We start from the raw sequence: 19881 nt of genomic DNA on the forward strand, positions 1-19881 counted from the left end.
CTCATGTCCCAGAGCCTGAGCTTGTATTTCAGTCATCTCCTTTTCCCATTATCAGCTTCTCTCCACTATCTGACCATACTACCTTCACAAAACTGACAGACTTGGCCCCTTGGAGCCACCTCAGTGTTTGTCAAGTGACTCCAAAATTCACTGATGAGATCAAAATTTACTGATGGAAAGCAAAAGTGTGTATGTAAACATGTAACATATGTTCACTTTTACACAGTGCATTCATCCTAATGCTAAATTAGGACTTCACATCCTTGCTCTATGGCATGCCAGAAGCAGTCCTACACATCAAAACTGAGACAAACATCCACACTAATTAAAAAAATGAATCAGGGAAATCCTGTGCATCTAGAGAATATGAGGACATTGCCTTCTGTCCTCCTGTGTGGCTAAAGAAGCAAGAACTGCTACATCACTGTGCTAAAAACAGGAGAAGCTTTTCACAGAATTCTAGAATCAAAGAACAGCTAGGGATTCATGAGCCTCATGAGGCCATCAGGTCCAATCCCTGACCAAAGCAGGGGTAATTTCCACTTTAAGGCAGGTTGCTGAGAGCCTGGGGAAGCTGTGTTTTTAGTATCTTTAATTATGAATATTCCACAGGTACTGGGGGCCTGTTTCCACCATTCACCACCATCATTGCATTTTTCCCCCTCATTTATTTATTTTTAACAATGTTGGGTTGACCTTCCTCCATTGTTCTTTACAGAAGTTTTGCCTCATTTTTTGAAAACTCATATTTTGGGGTTCTTCCCATGGCTGAGAGGTTGCTGTACAGGTCCTCTTCCTTATCCCCTCAATACACTATACCAAGTGCAGAAAACACCTCCCAGTGCATAAAAATCATCCTAAAAATTGTGCCTCACTTCAGGAGGGCAACTAACATTAAAATGCATGAGTGTCCAGGTGGAAGGAAGGCTTGTGAGCACAGCTGAGGCTCTTGCCAAAGCCAAACAAGCGACAAGGAACATCAAGCACTGACCCACCTTTACCAGCAGACGGATAATGTTGTGCTTCAACCCACAGTCAACAGCTACAACTTTAATTGGATTCCCTCTGCCATAAATCTTGACTTCCTATAAAAAGACAAACCATGTTGTAAATGACAGATGTCCCCAAAACACAGAGAAGATGGGCAGAAGAACTTTTCACCAATGTGCAGCAACTGGTACTTAATTTATGTGGAAATCTCCAGGAGTACTGCAGACATTATTGCTTCCTTTATCTTTCTGTGAAAGTAAAAGTTAGAATGCTGCTTTATATACTGTTGATTGCATTGATACCTTTTTTAAGTTTTTTTTTGTTGTTTTGGTGCACACTTTTAGCTTTATATTAAGTGTTACTAGGATCTTTCCACAGGGTGATGAAGACAAAACAATCCTATTCTAGCTGGAGACTCAAGGAAAATCTCTTCAAACTTCAGGTCCAAAGCACAAAAAAGGTGAAAAGAGGAGGGCAGGCAAGCAAGCAAGGAGGATGAAACTTCTTCATTTGAAGCTATTAATTGGAAAGTTAACTCCTGTATGCAAATTGACTAAAACTCATAAAAATGTGAGATCTCATGACCAAGCCCTCTTTTGCTTCCATCTTGTAGCCAACTGGGCAGTGTGCCAGGGTGTGGCCTTTGAAGGCACTTCAATAAATGTCCACTTTATTCCTCTTAACTCTGTCTAGCCTCTGTTCCAGCTCATTAAGGCATCAACAGCAGTAATGCAATTCCTAAGCAATCACTTGTTTCCACAGCTCATGACAAGCTTTTTTCCTGTGTGTCACCTCATTAGCAGTGCAGCAAAAAGCCAATTCTCACAGATTATTGCAACCCAAGAGAAACAGGCCAGACACCCAGCGAGAGATTTGCAGCTGAAGTGCAGTCATCCTGCTGATGCCAGGGGAGCAAAGGCACAGCTCCATCACATGAAACACCACACCAGCCCTCCAGTCCCAGTCAGAGCAAAGCACAGCACAGCTGGGGACAGCTGGGAGTGACCTTCTGTGCACAATGGCACCTATGTTCATATGGACCTGGCAGTTTTATCTCACACCTTCCCTTCCAGCTGCTGTTCCTTAACCCATTCCACAAAATAAATTGTCAGCAGTTCCAAATCTGGACCATCATGCTTTGTACACCCAGTTATCCACAGGTCACAGCCAGAATGGAAAAAAGTGAAGTCAAACCAATCTATGTTATATGGCCTTGGTACTGTGCCATTGTCAGACAGCTCTAGCACTAATGTAAAGTTATTTATGGACAGCTTCTTTCTGAAGCTTGCTGAATTATTTTACTTGCTACATGACTAGAGGCAGCAGTTATTGATGTTATTCATCAATAAGCACATAAGGTTGCCTTCTCCTCCTAAAAACAAACTCTGTGCTTACCTTCAGTAACACTCAGCTTCTGAAAGCTGATATTGACAAATGTATTTTGCCAAAGTGGCTTTTCTCTTGGGCATCATGGAAAAAAACAATTTTTTTTCCTCTTTTACACCAAGTACTTCCCTTTTAATCAGCTTCCCTGGCATCTGTATCTCACATCTGGACCTCCTTATGAAAAGATACTAAAATCCATGTCCAATATGGCTGGTGCAGGGTGACAAACTGAATTTTTTAAAAGGAGAAATATGGTTAGCCAGAAGCAAAGACATCCTCTCAGCAGATAATCCAAGATGAAGTTTGTTAACAGAATATTGCAACTCCTCCCCATGTGTTACACTAACTCAGTTCTTGTTTGAACTTTTATCTTTGCAGAGATTGAAATGCAGAGGTTTCTAGTGATGCCTTAGGATTCAGCTTTTATATTTTTCAGATCCTGTACTGTTTAGTGTTTAACTCTAAAACTCCATAGCCTGTCAGCTACTGTTCTCCTGTTTTATTCAGACAAAACAATTCCTCTCTAGGCCTGTAACTCAAGGACACCTTACTGCCTCACACCCTGAAAAGTATAAATAAAAGTGAGTTGCACATAATCAGACTCAGGTTCCAACAGTCCACAGTTGAACTGTATCACTCCACAGGGATTTTAAGGGTCCTCTACATGCTGTCCTTCAAGCTTCTGGGTGGTAGGTTCCAAAAATCCCAAGAACATTAAGGTGTTCAGTTCTCACAGAAACTAGTTTAGTGTCCTGTGTCAGAGACCCCTAAGAAAAAAAACTCACTGTCCTTTTCAAAAGGGGCTCTTGAAGATCCCTCAATTTCTCACAAAATCCATACTTTAAAAAAAAACAAACAAACAACAAAATATTATGAAGCAAAGATCTCTTTCAAAGGTTCTCCTTAGTTTTCTCATGACCAGAGAGAGTTGTGGGGCAACACTACTTCAAAGTACTTTAATTACCCTTACTTTCAAAACTCTTCCTGCTCAAATGAATTAGCTATGATTTGTTACAACACTTCCTTCAGCACCAAGACTGATTTTAGAGATTGCTGTCTCCACAACCCATTTGTCACACTCTGTCCTGCAGAGACCTGACCTGTCCCCTGCATCTGGCCAAGAAACTAGACTGGGAGCTGGATCAGAGAACTGTTAAAATCCATTCCTTCTAAAGCCAGAGGATTTCCCTCATCTGTTGGCAGCACAGCCCATAAAAAACTGTCCCAGTCTGAAAGGATTTTATGAGAGGGATGCAAACCAGTGGTTGGGGAGAATACAAGCTCCTGCTGGAACTAGTGCTGAGAACAAAAGCAGTACATGGACCTGCATGTGTGGAGAGATATGACCTCTTAGCTTGGACTGGTTACCTATGTCTCATCTGCTCTGCAACCCTGATGATCACATGCACCAAAAAAAATCTCCAACAAGAGTGCTTGCAGAACACTGGCAGTTCTCTACATTCCTTGCCCTGGGTAGACAATGTTAGCAAGCACAGTCTGTATCACTAGCATTTAATCAAGGTGGCAGGGGGTGGGTGGGATATAATAAGAAAATCAATCACTCCTAGTGTACAATAGATAAGCAGAGTCCAGATCATACTGTATGCTGATTTACATGAAAATCACCATTTGGCAACAGATGGATTATCATGTCCAGTAATTACCAACATTAAACAGCTTACCTCATTTACAGCTTTGTATGTGATGCTGTTTTTTAAGCCTATAAAATGAAGTTATAAACATAACAAGACTGCCAAAGTGCTGTTAATCTTATTCTATCTCCCTTTAAGAAGCTATTTTCAGCATCTTTACAGTAATTCTGTCACAGTAATTGCAGAGTTTAGCATCAGCAATCTTACCTGTTTCTGAGATTTACTGACACAAAATGGCTCCCCCTGTACCTTGCAATCCTGGATCACAACCTCAGTAAGCAATTCCCATCCTTCTGTGTAGCACCAAGGCCATGACTCAAAACATAGTGGAGGTGCTGGCATGAGCTGGGGAGATCCCCCAGTGTGAGATTTGCAAGGCAGCCTTTGCATTGCAGTGGCATCCCAGTATGCCAGTTACTACTGTAAACCCAAGATTTGGAGATGGAGAGTGCTTCAAGCTCCCCCTTGCTTGCTGACCATTCAGCTCAGGGCTGCTTTTCACCCACACCATGAATGCACTGGCTTGTGTACAGAACAGTACACAAGCAGCTATTTGCAGAGCTCTTCCAGAGCCTCACTGATCTTGAGGGAAGTGCAAACACCATAACAAGCATGGAATTTGCAAAAGGGACTCATATACTCAGTTCTCACTTCTTAATGGAATTAAGCATCCAGGGCACTCCTTATCCCCCAGTTAAACCCCCAAAGGGGCCACAGTTTAAGACATTGGGAGTTGCATTGGTACAAGAATAGTTACTATTTTTAGTATGAGCCTGGTTTCCCTACATCCATGTCACAGTTGAGACAGCCACCATACACAGAGCATCACCACACAATTTCAGAAAGTTCCAACCCATACAGAGTTAACACCTCATCCCTTCAGCAGGCTGCAAGCATCTGCCCTTCTTGTTCTTCAGCCCAGCCTTTTATCCCCTCCTGTTGATGCCCTGCACCTGTGTGCCCTCTGTTCCCTTTGGTGTTGCTCAGTGCCCCTGGGCACTCCATGGCTCATTGCTGTCAGTGCTGCTCACCTGCTTTTCATAGCTGTGCCCATTGGGGATGAGGCTCAGCCACAGCCCCACTCCCAATCACCACAAACTGTGTGCCTGCACATCCCCATGATTTCTAACATTCTTCTCAGCTTGTAGTTGAACACTGTTTGCATGCCCACCTACCAAAGTAAAAACTTCACCTGCAGTCTGTTCAGATCTATAGACACAGCAGCTAATTCCAGAAACAGTAGATATAGGGGATTCCTAATGTGGTCTGGTTTTGACATCTAGAAATCTCTTCTGGAATCACCCCCAACAAAATTACACCCCATCACAGATTATCAAATGGTATTGTGAGTTTGTTTCCTAATTTTTTTTTAAGGAAAGAAACCATTCTTTTTATAAATTCTTTTTATGTTTGAAAACATCCACCACATACCAGGTCTAACTGTATCCCCAATATTTCTCTGTCTTTGTAACACACAGTCCTCTGATCAGAGTGTGGTCCAGACCACATTCAGCTCAACACAAACCATTTTTTATCTCCAACACTGCACCTAAGGAGCCACAGGGATATTGAGAAAACAGTCCATCAAATGTCTAGAAAGGTGCATGGTTTGAAAAACATCTCCAAATTGTTTGTTTAGAAAAACTGGTTGATCCCCAGAGCAAATGAGGAGCAGTTACTACCTGGTGTGTACTATAGAAGTTGTTCTCACCTTTGTTGAAACTTCTGCAATTAAGTTTTGCTTATTTGGGTCTACAAACTCCACGGGTTGACCTTCAAACTCAATCTTCCCAAGTACTGTGCCCTGTGGAAATACACCATAAAAAACAAAGCATGAGCAAAGGAGAAGCTGTGAACACTGGGATGAGGTGTTGACAGGCCCAGCAACCAGAACAGCTGTTTAAATATGGGGTTTTGGCAGTTTATAACCATTTTTAGCATTTTCAGAAGTTTATGAGCCTTCCTCAGTATAAAAAAAAAATCTGTTTAAACCCCTTCCTTCAGGGGAGAGACATTATCAGCAGTAGTATTTGTTAATAGGCAGTCTGGCAAGCTGTGTTGTGACATGAAATTGAGTTGTCTTCCAAGAAGATCAGAATTCAGATCCCCACATAACTGTCACATAGATCTGGGAGTAACCCACAAAGCAGTTTGAAGATTTTTTGGTTTTGGAAACCCACTGTGAGGTTTTCAGCTGCCTCCTCTGCACAGCTACAAGGCAGAAGAACTGGTGTAAGGCAAAGCTATGTAGGAGGCAGGTCAGCCCAGCTGTTTTCTGAATAAACTGTTAAAAATAAAAATCACCTCTAGCAAGCCCTGCTCTGTGTTGCTGTTACCACCTGGCAGAAGTTAGGACACTCTTGTTCTTCTCATTGGAAAAAGAATCCCTGCTTTGGCTTTGCCCCACTCCTGAAGTTAATGGGATTAATCTAGGGTTATGCTCTTCTCAGCATGGGAACAAAGTGTGCACTACAGAACTTTTCAAGGATGGAAAGGGGAAGTAAAACAGAGAAGGTCAATGTTTTGTGGTAAATTTATCACATCCCACTTTCATGATCAAACATGTTAAACTCAGCTTTGCTCTGGCTATGACACCAGTATTCACACTGGGATTGCTCCTTGGATTCAGTGATTCTCCTTTGAGATACTGCCCTGGTTTGCCATACCTAAAGTATCCTTGCCATTTCTCTAGGGCAAGCAACAGCCAATAGCTTGCACTGCCATGCACACTAATAAGGGCAAGTTTTGAGGACAGTTTTGCCCCTAACAGTGGCTGACATCCTATGTCTTCTTTCTTACACCAAAAGCTGCTCCAAGCTGCTTTACATGAAAAAAAAAAAATCATCTTCAGCAAGTCCTGTTCTTGGAAATGAGGCCCCTGAGGGGTACTTGAGAGCCATGGTTCTGAGTGCCACTATGCAGTGAGTTCCATAAATGCTGATGACCAAGCCCCTTGTTCTCAGCCAAATGGTGCCCTGCATTTACTTTCAGTCCAGTTTAACAAGTCATTGCTTATTTCTGCATGTACCATAAGGAGACCCTGTTCTCACCCCCAGTTTTTATAGAGAAAGGGAGTGAAATACTAAGTAGGTTTTTTTCAGCCTGAGAGAACTGGGTGAAGAGGTGACATTATGCACTTTAAGAGCCATACACCAATACCATTCAAAGTCATGGTATAATGGGACTCACTGCTAAATTACAGGACAAACACTGAAAGTATTAACTTTGGATAAAAGGAATGGTGATCTATTATGTCTTAAGAAAGCAGAAAATATATTGCCATTTTCTATTGTATTAAATTGTACTTGTATGCTATCTGTAAGAGCAGGACAATGCCACATCTTCCTAATAGAATTCATTTCTACAAATATTCCTTTATTCAAGATGGCCCATTCCTGTTTTGTGCTGTGGAATGAAAGGGGGCATAGGGTTGGGCTGCAGACTGAAAATTGATCATCTAAAGAAAAGAGCAGCTTCAAATAATCCATTAGGAAAGAAAGCCCTCCAAGGCAAATTTACATTCAGACTGGCTTTGATCACTATTTCAGCCAGTGTGAAGTGTACCTTCACATTAACCTTCACTCCATAACATAATCCTACCCATGACCTTCAATTGTCAGCTCTTGGAAAACAGAGAAAAGTAATAACTATTGAAAATAATAGCAGGCTTCAGCCAAAAGAAACCAGGTTAGGAATACATCTTGGATGACTGTAGGCATTCCTCTGTCTCAGAGGGGCAGGACAATTTCCACTGACCAAAGGTGCCACTGTCTGTGAACGAATATCCACAATATCTCACAGACTTGTTGCTCTCTCTGACTGTTTCTGAGTTAAGATGTGTTTGATACCTGTTGTGTCTGACACTACCTGAGGCCTTTCATTTACATCACCTTGTGCTGGCTCACTTGTGCAGGACAGGAAACCCAGAGCAGAGCCAGGGAGAGGGGGCTCCTTGGGATCAGAGCATTGCCCAGCAGCACAGAAGCCTTTGGAAGAGCACATGGATCTGATCTGAAGTCAAGGCAGCCCAGCAGTACCATTGCTACTCCAGGTTTGGAAAGGGCCCAGCAAGGTTAATGCAACTGGATCAAGGGAAGCAGATCATACCTTGTCACGAATTAATTTGGACAACATCCTGGTATCAATCCCATACAGTGCAGGCACCTGAAGAAAACCCAAGGACAAGTTAGAGAACAAGCAGCTAAAAAAATGGAAAGAAGACAGCACCCAGATCACCTTTATGAAAACAAGTCACAGAATCATAGAACAGTTTGGTTTGGCAGATTTTAAAGCTCATCTCATTCCAACCCCCTGCCATGGACAGGGACACCTTCCACTAGAGCAGGCTGCTCACAGCCCCATCCAGCCTGGCCCTGTGTTAGGAGCTCAGGCTCTCAGCAGCAGTCTTACCAAGGCTGCCTCACTGCAGCTCTTCACTTCTCCTCCCTGTTCCCACTCATAATTAGCTAAGATGCTCAAATCTAGTTTCTGCTCCAAAAAGCACAGTGGGACAGCTGGGATCCTCTGGATACACAGATCTTGATCTCTGTGATCAGGAGGTGCAGCTACAGGGTTCCTCTCAATGGACAGCAACCCCTGGACTGGTAGGGAATCTGCCACCTTTATGCTCTGCAACAATAAAGAGCTCATCTTTCCATCCAGGTCAGTTCTCATTGTGCTGTTACATCTAGTATTGCTCACCTGTTCTTCATACAGCCACTCTCCCAGGCTCCTAGTAGCCTGCCAGTGGCTGTACTCATTGCTGTAATCCTGCACCAGTAAACCTGAAACCTGTAGAGAGAAGAAACATCATTTTGCACTGGAGGATCACCTTTGTATTTATCCTGTACCTCCAACTTGCACTATTCATTCACCATAAACCATATCATGGGCAGACTTCAGGCTAGCTCATGGCTGTACCTGGGCATTTTTACCAGGAAAATCACAGAAGAATGTGCCTTGGTAACCAAAGCTGCAAATTGCACTGAGCTGACAAAACACTTCTTGTCAAAAGAAAGAAAATGGAAATTTAGGACAAGAAAAAATGTTTTATTTTGATTTTTTTTTGGTAAGAAAACTTATCACTTGTAAGTAGCCTTTCATTTCAAAAGTCAGCTCCATTTTTCAATAGAGTTTGTGTGTAAAATAGTTATTTCACCTCAGAACAGGTACTTCCAGAAGGCACATGGCTTAGTACAGAAATCAAGATGGAGTATTTTTTGCTACCATTCCTTCACAGGAAAATACCAGAAGAAGAAAAAGAAAGGTTGAGTATCACTGATTTCTTCTATGAAGGAGCCAGTAAACTCTTACTCAGGCTACTGGGCATAACCCTTTGATCAGCACTGCTTCTCCCACCATTACCTTGATCCCATCAGACTCCAGAAATCTCCTGAGGCCTATTTCATCCAAAGCAGCTGTGTCAGGCACTCCACCATTCCCAACTATGGGGTTAGCCAGGGTAAGAATCTGCCCTTTGTAGCTGGGATCTGTCAAGGCTTCAGTGTATCTAGGTGAAGAAGCAGTAGAAGGAAAGTACATAGGTCTGGAGTCAAAAGGAACACAACAGAACCAGTGAAAACAAGACAGGTCTGAATTCCCAAAAAGACAGAAATGATGTTCATGTGAAGATATTCTCAGAATAAAAGCAAACACCTCTGTGAATATACCCTGCCTTTGCCATTTGTGGTTAAACATTTGACATGGAGAACAAGGAAATGCTTTGGCTTGTCATGTTTCATTTAAGGAAAGCACATCAACAAACTCAGAGTCCTTTGATTTAACATGAGAATCAAGTACAGGGAGGGCAGGCAGATCTCAGCCCTGCACAGAGTATCACTGATAACAGCTTGGCCTGGCCTCTCCCTGGGCACACCCCTGGCAGTGCTTTGACCTCCATGTGCTGTAGGAGCTCTCCCCTCTCAGCAGCAGCAGAAAGCTCCAACTGAAAAACCATCAGACAACAGAGCTGGTTTTGCCCAGGTTTTGTCCCTTCCACACTCTGGAGCTTGTCTTGGGGTGCTCAGGGCTGTAATTGCTCTTTTTGTGGGAGAGGACAGACAAGTCTTTGGGTTTCCTCCTCACTGCTCTGGGTCCTTCTCTGCCACCAACCCTGCCATGGTCCCACTTCTGAAGTTTCTCCCTGGCATTCTCCATGTTCCCAGCCACAGAGCACCATCCATTTCACCTGACCAGACTCCTAAGTGCTTGGAAGCTGGTTTGTGTATCCCTGCAGAAGGCAAGTTGAGGACAAAGCTTTGGGATTCAGCATTGCACCCCTGGTCACACAGCCCCAAAACATGTCCTGTCATAGCCCCAAAGCAGAAGCCTGGCAGTTTGTGAAGCACCTGAATGCCCTTCTCAGCAAGGACAGAGCTAAAAGCACACTGGAACATTCTTCTGCAGCAGAGGAGCAAAACTAGGACTCCACAAAGTATCATCCCTGCAACTAGTAGGTCCAGTCCCACTTTCAACCATATATAGGGGGACAGGGTAAATGTGGTCTATATGCTCCTGTTCCTCAGCTCCAAATTAACAAACAGCCCCTCACTTTTTCCCTTAGTCTATAGTATACTCTTGCAAATCTCCCTTAAACAATTATTGTCTTTCAACCCAAAAGCAGCTGCAATTTAGCAACAGATGAAGTTATCCCCACAAATATTGAGCCAAACACATAAAGAGACTTTGGGATGAATCTGCCCTGTACAAAATATAATAAATTATTGTCATTATTGTTTAAACAGTACCTAATTGGCAACTCCAGTCATCTACCAGATATCAGCAAGTCACAAGAGACATTTTTATGGAACACCAGACTTACTGCCAGAAGATTAATTGTCAAACATTGGGAAAATCTTCACAAAAGCAGGACTGGCTGCTGGCAGATATAAACACAGCACACCAGCCAGCACTGAGAAATGACAGGTTGAATAAACACTGGCCAGGAAATATTTTCAGGTAAGCCTCTCCTGGTATTCAAATCTGTATTTGCAGCTGCAGGTAAGCAACCACACAAAGTGCAGTGGGATCCCAAAACTGCAGCAGGTACCAGGCACATGGCATGGGCATGCTGGGCACTGTTCTCTCCTTCTGAGCTTATTGGTTATGCCTCCAAAAAACTACTTGTTACTGACAAAGCTAATGTCATTGCCCTTTGATGTCATTTGTGACCAGCAAACAAGGACAGAGAGCCATGGCTCTGGGTGGGGTGTGCAGGCAGAGCTCAGACAATGCCCTTTAAGCAGGAACAATGCTGTGTGGAGCACAGAGGAGCAGATGGAAACACCAGCTCCAAACGTGCTGCAAGGTCTAACCCTTGCTGTGCCTGCCCAGAGGTCTGCCTGATTTCAGTAAATTCCCGTCAACCCATTCTCTCACTAAAATATCATGGGAAACACACATTTATTAGAGATAAACACCTTTATGGGGCCATTTCAAACATGGGACATTTCATGGGTTGTAACTCTTCTTTCTTAATGAGAAACCACCTCTTTTTGTTTCTATGCCAAACATACAGCTGCAACAGTAGGCTTATTTTTTTTTCAGCAAATGCTTCTGAAAAGTTCATCCTCTTGCTTTTCTATCAAAAATTCAACATTTCATCCCTAAAAGAGTGCTCTTGGCCTTCTAGTCCAGAGCAACACGTCAACATTTCAGCGAGCTTCAGCTACTTCAGGCCCGAGAGCTGTATGCACATAAAGTGCTTTGCCTCCCATTTCTATACCATGAATCAGAACATGGGGGTCCAGATGAGGAGACAAAGTGCAGAGCTGCCTAATAATCACCCATGCTGACCCCACTCAGCACCCAGAAACACCCACTTCACAAAAAGCAGGTCTGAGACTTATCAGCACCCCTGCACTCACCTCTTGCTCCCTATCATGACAAACTGCCCTGTGCCCCAGCAGCCTGGCACCTCCCTCACCCTGGCACAGCCTCTTCCTGTGTCAGGGAGAAGGGACAGCTGGGTTCCTCTGGATACCCAGATCTTGATCTCTGGGATCAGGAGCAGGAGGTACAGCTCCAGGGTTCCTTTCAATGGGCAGCAATCCCTGGACTGGTAGGGGAATCTGCTACCTTTATGTTCTGCAACAATGCTGCAAACTCTTGTTTTCCATTTCTCTGAATCAATCAAGGTCATGTTCTGTTTACAGGGGGCTCCGAAGATACTTCCTTACATTTTTAGTGTTTTCTCCATGCCCATATGCTGCCCAGCACAGAAGAGATCTCTGTCACAGCATCCTCTCCAAATGATTAGACAATGAGCAAACACAACTTCTACTGCCACAGTAACACATGGAGAGGAAATTAATCCTTCAGGTCCTACTTGACTTTTGTCATGTGCCAAGATTTATGGCCCATAATCTATCAATGAGAAGAGAACTCTGGTGCCCTCCATCATTCTGATCTATATTAAACAGTGGCTTGTTGGCAGGTATATTAACACAGCCAGTAATTAGTGCTGTCAAAATGCTTAAATAATTGTCTCCTAATGCAAAACTCTGCAAACTGATTCCCCTCTGCAGCAATTTAACATTCTCACCAAAGGTATCATTTTAAAACTCAACCTGTGAGTACTGAGATCTCCAAAGGACAGCATAATGTGGGGAGCACAAAGCAGATGAGCAAAGACAGCTATGAATGACTGCAGAAGCAGCTCAGGCATTAACAACTTCATAGATGTCTTAAATCCCCAAGGACATTTCCCTGTCCTTACCAAAAACCCCATTCCTCTGCTCAAGCAGTCCAACAAAAGCACTGGCAGCATTTGGCTGCCAACCTAAGTCAGCCATAGGTTTCTACCACTTGAGAAGACAGAAAATCATGCTAGGTTAGGCATCAATCTGATCCTGCCCTTTAGCTGCAAAGGCACAGAATGCAAAAATATCCTTACCTGTGGTGTGAGCCAACAAATTACATAAGAGATGGGTCATAAAGGTGACCAACCTGGGGTTTAAAAATTTTGCACTCAGAAGCCAAGTTCCATCACCAAGAAGGCTGCAGATGCTTCAAACTTCTATAGCTGATCTGGGCACTAGAGGGACAACAGACAGCTTCTCTGCTCTGACTCAGCAATTCAGTAGGAAGTGATCTGAACCCTATGTATCTCATTATCATCATTAGGTCAGTCTTTAAGGTGCTTATCACCACAAATGCTTTGGCACAAGGGGTCTGCCTGAAACATCTTCATTAATTCTATCTCTCTCTGTACCTCTGGACTACAATGTAGTAGATATTGAATATATAGAAAAATAAATATAATAATATAATAATAATATAATAAATATAGAAAACCACCTGCTTGGATCAGAACCCTACAAGCTTGGAAAAAGCAGCTTTCACACTTCAACAAGCTTCCAGAGAAGTCCTGATGCCCGGATGCCATTTGCTGTTGCCTTACCCAGAGAGCCCCATGTTGAACACCACTTCCCCTGCTGTGGAGGATGGATAGCCAAAAGAATAGCCCTTCATCTTCATCCCATCTTCCAGCACCAAGTTTGCTGTCTGCACCTAGAGAAAGGCACATGAAGAGACTCAAACACAGGAGGAAAGGCTTGATGTTTATTCAGGCATCACCTAGGATACCTGCCTTTCATGCCTAGCACTGTAGGTACTCCTGCCCTTCTTCCACTCCCAGTTGCCAAGACATTACCTCTTTTACCAGCCTGATGCCTTTTTTCTTTCTGACTCTTAGGAAACCTTGTTATCCTAATGAGCTGACAAACCTCCCTGCAAGCAGAGTATGTGCTGCTTTTACTGTGGGATCACCCTTTCCCATGCCTTAGCTCATTTTTTCTACATACGACATCTTGTAATTTACCAACATCATAACCCTGCAGGGAAAGGATCACTTCCCTCCTCAATGTTTGCTCAAGGCCTGCTGCTGACTCTGCTGGCTCTCATCCAGCTCTGACCTTTGATAGGTGCTTAACTTCTGGTGCAACCATACAGCAATGCCACTAAAATAGGTATGTGTGTTTAATGAACTGGTGTCAGACAGCAAAATTCAAAATAGCAGTGTATTCTGCAGTAGGACACTGGACCAGAGGAACTCATGGATCAGATGGATGCTCATGGTCTCAGTTACCTCAGGGACAGGCATAAATTGTGCCAGAAGAAGCAGCTATGAAACAAGCAGCTTAGAGGAAATCATACCCCTTCCAGAGAGGGTTCAGCAGAACTGAGTCCCACACTAACTGAGGGATCCCTTACAGGCTTCATCACTATTTCACAGCCAGGCAAGTGGGACAGAGTGAGTTTTACAGAAGTCCTTAAGAGATTCATTGTCACAACTGGGTCTTTGCACATATCAGACTAAGTGTACCACCCTCTTTGGTCCCACTTGGAAACTAAACCTTTCTTACTCTGTCCAGGCACTGGATGGGAAACCACCAGAGAACTCCAACTTCTGACAAATAAATAATGACTACATGCACAGCAGAAATGACAGAATGAGTTGGGAGATTCCCTCAGCAGGATCACTGGTGACATGCAGAGGAGGAGAAAGAGTAAGCAAAGCTGTTAATAAATTTGCCAATGAATTCCTGGCTTAAAAGAACTTGGACTATGAACTTCCAGGACCCTGATAAACCTCCAGCTCTGGATGGCAAGCACAGCTGTCTCCTAGGCACAGGCAGAGTGACCACCAGTGCAAAAATCCCAGTGGTTTGTGCCACAGGAAATGTGCCAAGCAAGTCCACAGGAAGCAGCTCTTACCATGATTTAGCTTCATATTGGTTTCTTTTACAGAACTATTCCTCTTACTGGGATTTTTAAAAGAAAAATCAAGATCAATTTGCTGCAGAAAGGAGCTGGAGAGCTACTTCCCATTAGCTGTAAATCAGATGAACAATCACAGCAAGGAGAAATTTCATTCTCAGTATTGAACATTTTGTAACCATCATGCCAAACATTCATTTACAGCCCCTCTGCAGTTACAAATACCACACAGATCAATTACTAATGTACTGCAAAATACACTAAAAATCAAACTGAGATGCCAAGTAATTGAATTCTGTGCATCTGGGATGCTTTTAGCCTTGCCATTTTTTCCTCATTAATGTCAAACACCCAGTCATTCTCCAAAGATTTAGCCATAACTTTTGGAACCATCCCACACCACTGGACAGTTTAGTCAGCAACACCAACATCTCCTCCCTCCCCAGTTATAAACACAATTTTTGTGGCTAAATCCCCTAGGTTTAGACCAAATTAAAATGAAGTTGTGGGCTTCCCAGCACTGGGCACACCTTGGGGCAGTTGCCTCAATTGTGGTCCTAACTGCCACCAAGCCTGGCAGAATCCTTCAGGAAACAAAGTCCACAATGGTGGAATGACCAGAAAATTTAAGATTCATCCAAGTGCTGAAGGCCAAACCCCAGAGCAATCACTGTGAGCTTCAGAGCCTCACCCTCACTAAAGTTCTGCATGGCCTTCCTCCCACCACTGCCCACCTCCCTTCTAAACCAGACAGCACAGAAATCATTTCTGTTGAACAGAAGCCCTTATTATACTAGTAGAGCCCCTACACAGTGTTCAGGTAATGGGGAAAAATGTCCCTGAGCAACCATAACCTGCCTGCAAGTTCAGCTATAGCAGGGAATAGATGTTCAAGTGTTTCCCTCCCTTCCTTGATTTATTATTCTTAATTAAGTGGTTGGTTCATTGAGCATTCTCAAAGCAATTATTCTTGCTTACATTTCCAGTGGAGGTGTTACCTTATCCCTAAGCTGCCAGCCTACCTTGTTTTCTCAGTTTTGTTTTTAAGGTGAAATGTGATTTACAGGCTACAGAGAAAGCCTCTTGGCTCAATCAGGGATCAGTTGGGAGAAATACTTCCTTTCAAAAAAAGAACAAGCAAGAAATAAACAACCCCCCAGAGCTTCCATCAAGTCCTTTTGTCTTCACCCTTCTCAAAAGCATCCCCACATAGCCTCAAATAAATCTCTGTTGTAATTTCAACTAAATTGTTTCTACCACACCCACCCAATATAAGATATGCCACTTGCAATCTGATTTCCTCTTCCTACACATCAGTAGCTTCACCTTTAGCAAAAGGCCCTGTGCTCTAGAGAGGCTGCAGAACTCTTCAAGAGCTTTGAGGATGAAGATGGCTAACAGGAAGGGTCATGTTGATGTCACATTGACAGATTTTGTGTATTTTGTCAAAGCAGCTTGAAGAGTCAACTCGTTCAGGTCCCACTTCATCAAGTAAAGAAAGCACTTAAGAAGTTAAAATAAAAACAAACCTAAACCCAGTAAGAAAGTAAGAAAGCAGATGAAATTAGTTCCCTGCTGGAGCATCCCTTCCTATCTAAAAAGTGGATGATAAAGATCTGCAAAATCTCAAAAAATCTTCAGTACAATTCCACACAGCCCAGCTCCTCTGCCGCATTTCTTGGCCCACACCTGGCTGGCTACAGAACAGCTGGCATATCAGAAGCAGAGAAGAATCCAAGATCTCCAAGATTCCTTCTACAATAAAAAGCTGGTGCCAGGACTGAGCTACATTTCACTCTCCCAAGACCAATAGCCAGCAAAAAAGGAGTAATTTTCTCTTTGATAGAAAAATCAAACTGATTCTCACTCTTCTTGTGAGTACTGTGCCATCACAGGCTGGAAATCTATCTGGGCATGGCTAACAGTCAAGACTTTCTTTGCCAACCCTGTGTATAACTATCTGTATCTATCTGATTTTGCTCTGGCACATTTGTTCCTGGCTAACATTGAGACAAGAAGACAGGGAAATAAAAAAGAATGAATCAAGATGAGTGTTTTGGGATACACCAAAGAAACTTCACACTTAGAATATTTTTTGGGGAGAAGCACTGGATTAATTCCTTTATAATCCAAGACAAAGCCACAGTTTCTACAACTTGAACCGTCCTCAAGGCTGTTCATAGCAATGCCACAAATATTTGTCCATCACAAAACTCAAAGGAGAAGAGTGAACCAAGCCAGATGAGGTACCCAGCACAAGTCGCTGAGGACCCATGGAAATGAGCACCCCTTTTCTCCCCCACAGTAACAATTCACAAAGTTCCCCCATCTATATGGGAATGGGCCCCATTTTACATCCCCTTCATCTCCAAAACAAGGAGTGCAGTAGCTTGTGACTCATCTTTGGCTTCCTCACTCACCTCTCTACTCTCCTTGCAGTCACTGCCCCATTTCTTTCCACCTGCCTCAAATGCATTTGCAGAGTCCTTTTGCAGTAATGTGAAATAGTTTCTAAAGCCAGCACTCCACAAAATTTTCCTCATTTCTGACTACATTTTAGCTCATTCCTGGTGGTTTTTATAGCTCTCCCAAACCTCTCCTTACTGAGCCAGCTGTACTGTTACAAGCCACCTATTTATTGCTCACACTACCTTTACATGCCCATTTAACTACATTGGCCTCAGAAGAGCATTAAACAATAAGAACTTCAGCCAGCAGACTCTCTGCCTCTCCTGAATTTTAAACAAGCTTGATTAACCTGAAACCAGTGATGTTAAGCATCCCTACTGAGAGCCCTGAGGGGTCTCTGCTCTGCTCCCTGCTCCTCTTTCACTCATGGATGCCCATCTTTTATTTAGAATGGAAAGATGGTATGTAAGAGAGAAATATGGACCTGTGAGTCCCCACATCTAACACTACTCACCTACAATGGTGTTTTCCCACACAGGGTGAGTTTAAACTGGACAGAATACAAACTTGGGAGAAGCATTTCTCTAAAACTACCACCTCTCCCTCATGCTGTCTAATACTTCACTTATATACAGGTTAGATGTTTTCATTGTATTTTGTTATGTTTCCTAAAATAGCCCAGCAAGAAAAAGCAATTAAAGGCAACTAAATGCTCATTTAAGCCTGCAATAATGGAAGAATGAGACCATTACCTAATACTGCCATTAGTCCATACACAGCATCATGGATCATAGAATGTCCTGAGTTGGAAAGGATCCACAAGGCTCATCAAGTTCATCTAACTCCTGTCCCTGCACAGGACAATCCCAAGAATCCCATCATGTGCCTGAGAGTGTTATCCAAATGTTTCTTTAACTCTAGCATGCTTACATTGCATTTCACTCTTTCCTCAAATTCCTCAAAAATACCCATTATCTCTAGGGCTGCTTGGAACACCAAACCCAGCCACAGGTCACTGCTTGCTCACTTTGCTCACAACTAGACTTAAGTTCCACACTCTGATGCAAAGAAACTGGGAACTCACATGCTGAAGGAAGGTGTATTAGCAGGAACACTTCTTGCCTTACCCTGAATTCCACTGAAGAGGAATTTTTGTTTTAAAAGTATCATAGACTAGTTTGAGTTGGAAGGGACCTTAAAGATCACTGTGTTCCAATCTCTTGCCATGAGCAGAGAGCCACCTTCCACTGGATTCTCTGTGCAGCCTGTTTCCAGTGCCTCACCACCTTTGCAATAAAGAATTTATTGCTAATATCTAATCTAAACATTTTCTGTCAGTTTGAATCCATTCCCCCTTTGTCCTGCCAAATAACTGGTCTGTTGCAAGGAGGTCAGAGGAGTCCTGATTAATGAGTGGCTGTGGGGCAGGTAAGAGAAACCCCAGTGCACAGAAGTGATACTGATCAGCCCCCTAGACCACCCTGCCAGGTAAGGCAGCACCTGCAGTCCAAGTCTCTCTATGCTGTTCCCTACCACTCTGAAACACCACTCCTCCAGGTGCTAATTCTATTGCACTGTTCATTCAACACAACACCTCTGCAAAAGTGCCTCTTCCATGCAAAGTGCATGCTGAGAGAACTCACCCAGCACTTCAGTGCTACAGAACTGCCACACAAAGTCCCACTTCACCCATTTATTCCAGCTCCTGTAGCAAAAAGCACTAGAAAGCTGGGGGAATCAACTGAGTGGTCCAGCCCCAGAAAATCCAGAGTTGATACACTGATGCCTTCACAAGAGTTGTCTACCTCTCCAATTGACCTCAGAGCCACTGTAGTTTCTAATACATTGAAAATGGATTCTGTATGGATTCAATAGAATTTTATGCCTCAAGTGATGCACAATTTTGAATATTCAGCCAGTTCATTCTCATATGGACTGAAACATCTGTTGTTAGCTATCAGTCCTGTAGAAGGGTGAGGTGTTCCTAAAGAAAACACTATATAATAATTAACTGAAACCTTGAACTTACACCTTTTGGTGTAATTTGCCCCATAACTTCCATTCCAGACTAGACAAAAAGTGTGTTTGCTTAGCTAATAAGACCATTTAGCCAAGCAACCCCCTTGCTTAGGGTTCAGACAAATTTCCTCTGGTTCATGTCTCTAGGTAAGCCCTGTTATCTGCAGCAAGTTATCTCTGCATGCCAAACACATCTATTAAACAACAGAAGTTCACTGTTACCTTGATGCTCAACAGTCTGGTACCTGTCCTTGAGAAACTCCAGTGATCAGCAGACACATTGCAAAACTTCAATCTGCCTTTCAAAGTCTTCACCACTTTGCAAGCTGTCAAAATTCTTGTCATCTTGAAAGCTGCTGATGGGTAACTAAAGTTTAAAGCACAGAAGAGAAAACAAAAATCTGCTTGTATGGATTTCTTCAAGAATTGGTGCTGACAATATACTCCTGTAGATCACAGGGGAAGAGCACAGAGGCACAGCAGGAACACTGAAGTGACTGTACAGCACTGCCCTCCACCTCCCATTTATTCTGCCATTAAAAGTCCCAGGTGCAGCCCCACCTCCTCCCAGCCCTCCTCAGAGGGGTGCTTGCTGCTTAGGCACCCTTGCAACACTTCTCCTCCTCAGGCTGCTCTCTGAGCACTGTCACAGGGGCTTTAACTCCACCTGGAAGATAGCAAAGCCTGAAAGAGAAATCACCCCAAG

At 43.2% G+C, this 19881-nt stretch overlaps 1 protein-coding gene across 1 annotated transcript in view; it reads right to left on the reverse strand.

Moving 5' to 3' along the window:
- CPS1 (carbamoyl-phosphate synthase 1) overlaps positions 1–19520 on the reverse strand; it is a 91844-nt gene extending 72324 nt beyond the window's left edge. The window contains exons 1-7 of the mRNA XM_054636161.2: positions 19398–19520; positions 13429–13538; positions 9393–9537; positions 8730–8819; positions 8136–8192; positions 5740–5832; positions 996–1085 (exon numbers count right to left, since the gene is read on the reverse strand). Coding sequence (XP_054492136.2) covers positions 996–1085; positions 5740–5832; positions 8136–8192; positions 8730–8819; positions 9393–9537; positions 13429–13538; positions 19398–19520 — 708 coding nt within the window. The remainder of the gene's footprint in view (positions 1–995; positions 1086–5739; positions 5833–8135; positions 8193–8729; positions 8820–9392; positions 9538–13428; positions 13539–19397) is intronic.
- Positions 19521–19881: the final 361 nt, after the last annotated feature.

The sequence above is a fragment of the Agelaius phoeniceus genome, chromosome 7 (assembly GCF_051311805.1).
Source record: "Agelaius phoeniceus isolate bAgePho1 chromosome 7, bAgePho1.hap1, whole genome shotgun sequence".
In the NCBI taxonomy this organism is placed as follows: Eukaryota; Metazoa; Chordata; class Aves; order Passeriformes; family Icteridae; genus Agelaius; species Agelaius phoeniceus.